Source organism: Corapipo altera, unplaced genomic scaffold, assembly GCF_003945725.1.
Source record: "Corapipo altera isolate COAL_440 unplaced genomic scaffold, ASM394572v1 112, whole genome shotgun sequence".
In the NCBI taxonomy this organism is placed as follows: domain Eukaryota; kingdom Metazoa; phylum Chordata; class Aves; order Passeriformes; family Pipridae; genus Corapipo; species Corapipo altera.
This window is the reverse complement of record NW_020884899.1, coordinates 3,893,391-3,902,053: the sequence shown is the minus strand read 5'-3', so window position 1 is coordinate 3,902,053 and position 8,663 is coordinate 3,893,391. Positions and strand designations below refer to the sequence as shown.

Genomic DNA, 8,663 nt, shown 5'->3' with positions numbered 1-8,663 from the left:
CCCCGAGGCCTCCCTGCACCATGCCTGGCTACTCACGCAAGTGAGGGCTTTTCCTCTTCCTTCAGATGCTCCTTTCAGCTCCCTCAGCCTTGCAGCTGAGAGCAGAGCAGGGCCCAGCCCTACTCCACCTCTGCAAAGAAGCCATGCTGAAAGCTGTCCAGCTTCTGTCTCCAGCACTTGGTTCGGCTCCTCGGTAGGCGGCATTTTCCACATCAGTACTAACACATGGTTATCCAAATATCTTTCAATTCCTCCTGCTGCTGCTTCTAAATGACACGAGGTGCAAGATCCTGGAGCCCCACTTGAGCTTCTTCTCTGTGCTTGAGCAGCAGGTGTTGTAGTCCAAGTCCTTGAACCCACGCACACACACAAGGAAGCAATGGGGTGTGCTCACCTTATCACGGGTGGCTGTGGGAGGCGAGTTGTGGGTCACCCTGACACCAGCCCTAGAGGGTCTTGTATCCTTACAAGGGGTATGTGGGCAAGTCTGGAGCCCACAGCTGTGATACACACAGGCAGGATTTGGAGGGCCGAAAAGTACCTCAGAGAGGGACATTTTTGACAGCAGATGGATTTCTATCATGGCAGGGCAGGGCAGGGCAGGGTCCATCCCTGAAAGGCAAATGGGCGAGCCTTCCAAGATGGCTGTTAGCCAGGAAGATGACTAACCCATAAAGCACCTTCTCTACCAACCAGCACAGGCTCTCCAAGCCCAGGCATCTCCTTTCTGAGCTTGGGTCTGATGAGGCAGCTCTGCAGCTCCCAGGGGCTTCAGATGTCTCTGGCCTGCAGCAGCAGCAATGGGGTACAGCTCCCACTTAGGACAGGCAAAACTTTGCCCACACCCGACACCCTTTCTTTCAACCAGGCAGGGCCCAGTTTGCGTCCTGCCACTACACAGGGCACACATTGCTTCTGTGACAGCCTCCAGCCACAGCCTCCAGCCAGCACAGCTAGCAGGGGCAGTGGCTTGGTTTGCTCCAGCAATCATCATGCATGCAGGGCTGAAATACACTGCTGTTCCCAAAATGCACGGGACAATGTGGAGCAGACAGGAGACCAGCAGATGTCAGAGGAGCCACGCAGAGGCAGCTGCCCAAGTCCAAGGGCAACAATCAGCAGGCTCCAGCAGCCACACTGTTGCACCCACGTGGGAAGAGAGATGGGCAGTTCCAGGAGTGCATCTCCTTCAACACAGCACTGGGAGATCAATGCTTTCCCTACAAAGGTGTACTGCTAGCAGAGCAGGATGAGGGCCTTGTGCTGGGTACAGGAGACTGCAGAAGCATCAGCTGCAGGCTCTCTGCAGAGCAGAAGCAGAAGGACCTTTTTAGCCCCTTCCCCTAAGCAGCAGACGAGCTACAGGTCCAGCTGTCCACAGCTGGCTTCCTCAGGATGTATTCACCACAGCCAGGGAGAGGTAACAGAGCCAGCACAAAGTGTCCTCACCCAGGACCTCTGCCAGGGCCCCCTGGGATGAGAGGCACTGCAGACTGAAGAGCTCCAGCATCCAGCCAACCGTCACACAGGAGAACAACCTTTGAAGGCACAAAAGCTTTGCTCCTCTGCTCTTCTGGTGCTCCCAGCTGTACAGTGGGGCTACAGACACCATGTACACCCCACCTGTGCTAAACTACCTGGATGGGAGCTGAAAGGCCCAAAGCACTTCGTGTTTGTGCCTCCAACATGTCTCACATGGGGCTGCTAGGAGTCAGCAGAGGCAACATGGCGCTGCCTGCCCCAACAGCCTCATACCTGCTCCAGGCAGCAAGGAACAGCTCCGTGTTCCCACAGCCCAGACAGGACGGCTCTTGCAGGGTGAGCAGGCAGCAGGATTAACCCCACACAGGGAGGACACCACTAGGCTCCTGCAGCAAGACAGGGATTTTGCCAGAGGCACAGAGAGGAATCTCTGAGCACAGGGGGCAGCCCAAACCAGCACTTGCTTTCTGCAAGCCTCCCCAGCACGCACAGGGCAGAGGAAGAGCTGCATCCTTGGACAAGAACCATATTTATTTCACTGACACAGAATTGCACTGGTGGTCGATTCTAAACACACCGGGGACGGGCAGCAGCAGGGCCCCACAGGCTGGGCCAGGCTGCTGAGAGCAGGATTCACACAGAGAAATTTGCTTTTTCCAAGGGGCCAATGGATCTGTGGGATGGGGCTCTATGGAGTCAGGCTCCTGCTCCTGCCGCCAGGCACCTCCCGCCCCAATCACGTATAGAAACATTAAATAAGTATATACAGAACCTCTTGGGGCGGGCTGGAACACACTGGGTTCGACAGGGCTCAGTTGCCCATTTTTACTTTAGATGTCTGGAAAGAAAGAGGAGAGGTTAGGCTGTGGCCCACAAACCCTAGCCCAGCACCCCAGTCCCACCCAAGCACCCCAGGACCATTCAGAAGCTGCAAACAGCTTATCAGCCCCCCTGGTAAGACATGAGCTTCACACAGGGTGCACCCAAGGTGACGCCCTTGGTGACAATTGCTCAGAGGGGCCATCAAAAGGGTTCAAGCTGCTGCAAATAGGCACAGTATGCTGTGGGGAGAGCTGTGCCACCCCATACCTTGCGAGCAGCCTCCCTATCCCAATGCAGAAGATTGTGCTGAAGCCCAGGTATGCCTCCCTGGAGCCAGAGAGCATGCTGGTGACAGGCACCTTATGCTCACAATAAGCTTGGTGGCCTCATGAGACACGTACCTGCAGGATAGCAACGATGACCCCAAACAGCCCTATGGCACTGCCAAAGATCTCCACAATCAGGATCTTGACGAAGAGACTGGCATTCTGGGCATCAGCCAGGGCAGCCCCGCTGCCCACGATGCCCACACAGACCCCACAGAAGAGATTGCATAAGCCCACGGTCAGACCAGCCCCAAACATGGAGAAACCTGTGAGAGAGGAACACTGCAAGAGCAAGGGGTAATCCCCTTTCCCTTGTACCCAGGGCATGCTGCAGCAGCTCTGCCTCAAGGTGACAGAAGACCTAGAGCTTCCAAGCCCCAGCACTGTCCTCCTGTTTGGGGAGCAGGACTGTTCCAGGGTGTGCCCCGGCTCCCACAGTACCAGGCCAGCAAGGGACAGCATCCTGCTGCCACCCAGGGGAGGAGCAGTGCTGCTGCTGGGCAGCACAGCCCAGCAGGGTGCCGAAGTAACTAAATAGCTGCCTTTTGGCAGAAGAGTCACATGTCCTTCAGACACCTGCAGCAGGCCACAGGTCGGTCAGAAGGTGGTGCTCAGGGTGAGACAGTGCTCACAGTGATGGCACCATGGACCCAGCAGTCCTTACCTGCATGGTAGTTTCTGGCTCCAATCTCTTCTGGGATGACTGCAGTGAAAGGCTGAGAGAAAGCACAGGACCTGGGTTAGTGACAAGTCTGTGGTCTCTGGGAGAGGTACCTGTCCCCAGTACAACATGAGGCAGCCATATTTTGGCCACAGCCCTGACTCCATGTCCCTGGCTGGCTTCATGACATCTGCCTTGCGTGTGCTCCCCCAACACTCTTCAGCATGGACAAGGATCACCACCACTCCAGGGGCTCCCAAAGCCACAACAGTGTCCAAAGTCCCTACAGGGCCACCACTCACAACCTTTACCCATGACCAGTTGCTCATCCCCACCACGGCCCCGAGGTTGGCACAGGGCTGGCAGGGCAGCCCAGGTGCTCCCATACCTCAGCCATGTTACTGATGACAATTGCCATGATGATCCCGTAGATGGCCACAGCCTCGCAGAAAATGATACTGTGGGAGAAAGGGAAAGCCTGAGCACAGTGTCCCAGGGGAAAGACCCCACCCCAAGCAGCCCACGGCATCTCATGCCCAGCCAGCAATCAGACTCCTTCACAGCCATATGGGAAAACAGAAAGGCAGTCCAGCCTACCCACTACTTTCCTCTCAAACAAAAGGGAGCTGCCAAACACAAAGGCTGGGTGCTGGTTGTGCTATGGCACCTGAGAAAGCTGGGAATGCCCTGTGGGAGGCAGACCCAGAGAGCCCTGCCCTCTGCCAGTCCCTTTCTGCTCCTTGGGGAAGGGTTGTGCAAGGAGAACCCTTGTCTGGTTGGGAAGTGTGATCTCAGGGTGTTTGTTTTGAACACACTGGGCTCATTCACTGTGTGATATCACACAGTGACTCTTCAAAGCAGCACTCTGGCTCCTTTAGGGCTCTTTGTTTTGAAAGCAAACAGCATCAGCAGCTCAGCAAGGAATGGTCTGCCAGCAACACCCAGCAGACATTGGACAGAAGCCTCTTCACTGGCTTGGGACCCGCCCCACTCAGGTGCAGCACGAGCACTAACCCCAGGTCTGTGCTTACCTGACCAGGTTCTTCGTTTTGATCCGAGGAGCTTTGACTCCACCACCAATGATGCTGGAGCCTGTGATGTAAATCCCCCTGTGGCAGACAAGGGTGGTTGGTGGAGTCTGGCACTCACAGAAGAATTCTACAGGGAAACCAGGATCTTCCAAAAAGAATTGGGCATGCAGCTGGGGGACACTGTGGAGCTGGCCTAGAGGGTACAAGAGGTCCCAAGCTCCATCACCTACACCAGCAGAAATGCTGGGGCACAGGAGCCACCACAGGACAGCCTGGGCAGGGGTACAGCTTCCAGAGACTTTCCTGTCTTTGCTGCTGCTGCTGCCTGCAAGGTGGTCTGCTCAGACTCCCCAGGGGCCCACCAGTCCAGCCCCTCTGGACTGTGGTGACCCACAGCCCTACATGTGCACATTGTCCTACCCCTGCTCTGCTGTGGGAAAACTGCAGTGTAGACACAGTTACTGAGGTGGGACAGTGGGAGAATGCTGAAGAACCAGTTCCACTCACCAGGCAGCTCCCACCACAGACAGGGAGATGGCCAAGCCAATGCCCAGGTTGGACCACATGAAGGGTGAGGTCTCCGTCAGAAACCTGGAGAGGAAGAAGTGTCCTGAGTTAGCACACAAGCTGAGCTCCCATAGTCATGCCACACAGCTCCAAAACAGACACTCCTCCACCAAATTATACAGCCCAAGATGGGCTGGGCACCCAGACACTGGGACATGAGAGCCTCTACCAGCCAGCAACACAGGAGCCTCACCTGCATGGATCAAGATCTTCCTCCCAAACCCTCACTGTGAAGTGGAGGCCTGGGCTGGGAGATGTGGAGGGCAGGGCAGTGATGGCTGCACCAGAACCCTGTATGGAGCCAGCCACATGAACACATGGGCTGCATTTATCCCACCTCCAGAGGCCTCGCTCACTGTAGCTCCTGTGATGAGCTGTCCATCGCTCACTGTTCCCCTGGAGGCACTGCCAGCACCACCCACTCCTCACACAGCCCTGAGGACGCCTGTATTTACAGGGAACTCACCAGGCCACATCAAAGCGGAAGCCCAGGTCAAATATTGTGTAGCAGATCCCTGGAAAGCAAAAACAACATGGAAACCTTCAGAGAGGCACCAGCTACCAGCCTGGTGCTGCTGTTTCCTCCCTGACCTATAAAGCCCCGGGGCAGAGGCCCAGGAGCACAGCACAGCATGCAGAAGGGTTACTGGGAAGACTGGCATGCAGAGCTGTGGGGCAGGGTGTCCCCTCCAAGTCCCCCATTATTCCAGCACTTCTGCATCAGCATAGGACAGGCAGCCCAGTCCTGTGATACTCCCAGATCCCATTCCAGTCTTGCCCAGAAGACGATTGCAGTGCTTGTCGTGTCCATTTCCTATTCCCTCACCCTGCTGAGCTCCCACACACCATGCTGGGTCACAGGGTCTCCAGGGCAATCCATATCCCGGTGCCCCAGCACGGTCTCCACCCACATCACCCAATGCCTCAGCTCTGCTGGAGAGCCAGGGCATGGGGGACCAGCTGTGAGCTCTTCCCTGTCACAGGAGAGGCAAGAGGAGGTTGTGCCCTGACCGACCATCACTCCACCACCATCACACCAGGGGCTGTGCTGCTCCCCAGGAGCCTGTCAACACCAGAAGCTCCAGCTGCCCCCAGCACCTCCTTTCCAAGGGTGTGGGTTTAAGACATGACTCCTGTCCTCTGCATTTCCCCCAGGGTTAGTGATTTTCAGATAAATTTGTACGCCAACACAGGCAGGAGACACCAAAGAGCACCCCTGAGAAACCCAGAAAAGCCCATCCTTCGCAGGAAAGCAGGGAGCACTGCACCCTGAGTGGTCTTCTCCCACATGGAACTGCAGCTGGGAGTCACACCTGACATCCCTGTGCAGCCCAGGCACACGCAGAGGTGCGAAACCCACCCACAAACCCTGCCTTGCTCTGAGCTCATGAGCGGGAAACACGGCTGCAGAACAGGAGAGACACTTGCTCTTTGCTGGAAAAGAGAGGGTGACCTGGCCCTAAGGAACAGATAAGTGCAGGCAGCGTCTGCTCCACACCAGATACAGAGGGTGAAGGGACGGCTCTGCCATATCTGGCTGGAGCCAGTGTCTGTGTGACACTGATCCTTCGTACGGCCGGGAAAAGAGGAAATGGGAGACTCCTGGAAAGCCTGAATGCAGCAAAGAGGTCACAGCACGTGTCCCACTGCTCCCTTCAACCCCAGAGCTGCAGCCTGGAGGCAGGGGGTGATGGCAACATGCCCAGCAGAAATGTGGGGGGCAGGAGCCAGGTTGGAGGAGCCCTATCCTGCGCATAGCCAAGACCTGCAGGACAACTCATCCCACTGGGAGATGTGGACAGCAGGGCAGTGATGGCTGCACCAGGACCCTGTATGGAGCCAGCCACATGAACACATGGGAGGCCTTGGTGCTGCAGTGCAGGGAGACCCTCACAGCAGGGATGTCCCCGTCGTTCCTGTGTGCTAAGCCCCTCCATGTGCAACTCGGGGCTCAGCACCCCACTCACCAGAGCACACAAGCACTGCCAGACAAGCCAGCCAGCCCCAAAACGGGAGGCGGTACTGTTGGTCCACTCTTTCTGCCTGCAGAATTGGGACGGCCCCCTCCCCTGCAGCGACACACATGGATGAAGAATGGTGCCACCACGGCCAGGGAGGACAGGGGGAGGGCACAGCCCAACCCTGGTAACCTTCAGGGATGATTTCTACGGTGACACAGCCTTTGACTTGTGTTTTGGCTTTGCTGCTTGGCTGGCAGAGCAAGAACTGAACCCAGCCAGCCTCAGCTGCCTCCACTCCCAAGAAGCAGTAAAGAAGGGCTACAACCAGCTCAGGGCAGATCCTCAGTGCACCTTTAGTCTCTCTGAAAGCAGGTGTAGCCTTAAATCCGTATTTAAAAGAAACAGGGTGAAGGACACTTTCCTGTGAACTCTGGCTTCCAGCTCTGCAGCCAGAGGGACAGAAGGGAGAGGGTAGCAGGACTGGAGGATCAAATCAAGGCTTAGGACAAAGACAGAAAGCACAAGGAGGCACTGATGCAACACTGCAAGAAGCAAGACCGTTTCCTACTCACATCTTCCTCAAAAAGGAACTGCAATAGGGCAGGGGAAGTGAAGAGCATCTGGGCTCAGCTTGGGAGATTTTCCAACAGTCTCATGGTCACAGTGTGCATCTACACTGGTGTGAGCCACATGACTCAGAGAGCCCAGTGAGGCAGCCCTGGGCCCACACTGGATTCACCAGACCCTAGAAACATGAGGGAGTGAGACACCCTTTGCTTCTGACTTGTTCTCTCCCTTCACCCGAACACTGAGGCAGGAGGCAAAGGTCTCCCCAGCTTCTGCCCAGCTGGTGATCACTTTGGTCTGTGCTGAAAGAGGAGATAACCAACAGTCCCAGCACAAAATCTACCTGCTAGCCCTAAGCCATTAAATCCACCCTCAGTGCTGCTGAGCCCAATGCCACCAACAGCAGGGCTGCCACGAGCTGCAACACGGCCACGCACCAACTCCACAATCACCCAGACAAACTCACACGTTCTCTAACGTTGCCACAGCTGGGCAAAGCAAGGCGCTCTCTCCAGCAAAGAGACAGCAACTGCCACGGTCTGAAGAGCCAGGCTCCTGCCTTCACCTCCCCTCATCTGCCAAACCGAGACACAACCCCAGCACCTTTCTGCTCTCGCACACGCAGCGAAGCGAATCAGCTGTCCGAGCCAGTCAGGTTCAGAGCGCTGGACGCTGCACAACCAACAGCGACTGCGAGTGGCGCGGCACTGCCGGGGTCCGAGCCCTCCGAGGGAGCAGCTCAGGCGGTGTCCAGGCTGGGCAGCCCCCCAGCCTCGCTCCCGGCGCCACGGGGAGCAGCTCAGCGACCGAGGGCCTGAAAACCTCTCGACCTCCCCCTTCCTTTTTCACGCCGCACCAGCTCCCCCCACCAGCCCCTCCCTGGCAAGGCCGCGGCCAGCGCGGGCACAGCCACGACCCGCAGCCCTCTCCCGCCGCACGGCCCAGCGCGGCCCCGCGCCCTCCCCCGCGCCCCGGTGCTGACCGACGCCCAGCAGGGTGGTCCAGAAGGCGAGGCCGAGCCCCGAGTAGAGCAGGGCGAGCCCGGTCATGGCGGCGGCGGCACCGGGCAGAGCTGGCGGACCGGAGCGGGCGGGCCGGGTCACCTGGCGCCGGGGCACGTGACCGGAACCGCAGCGCCGCGCGGAACCGGCGTGACGGCACCGGCACCACCCCGCCCGCTCATTGGCTGCCTGGTCCGGCAGACGCGGCAAAACTACACAGACCATAAGGCACCGCGAGAAGTGCC

At 57.6% G+C, this 8,663-nt stretch overlaps 1 protein-coding gene across 1 annotated transcript; it reads right to left on the bottom strand.

The window, feature by feature from the left end:
- Positions 1-1,992: 1,992 nt before the first annotated feature.
- On the bottom strand, positions 1,993-8,543 carry ATP6V0B (ATPase H+ transporting V0 subunit b). The gene is made up of 8 exons (XM_027648951.1): positions 8,400-8,543; positions 5,356-5,404; positions 4,830-4,913; positions 4,323-4,400; positions 3,680-3,749; positions 3,295-3,346; positions 2,706-2,896; positions 1,993-2,320 (listed from the first exon to the last, which is right to left on the bottom strand). The coding sequence occupies exons 1-8, from the start codon at positions 8,464-8,466 to the stop codon at positions 2,294-2,296; spliced, it is 618 nt and encodes a 205-aa protein (XP_027504752.1). The 5' UTR covers positions 8,467-8,543; the 3' UTR covers positions 1,993-2,293.
- Positions 8,544-8,663: the final 120 nt, after the last annotated feature.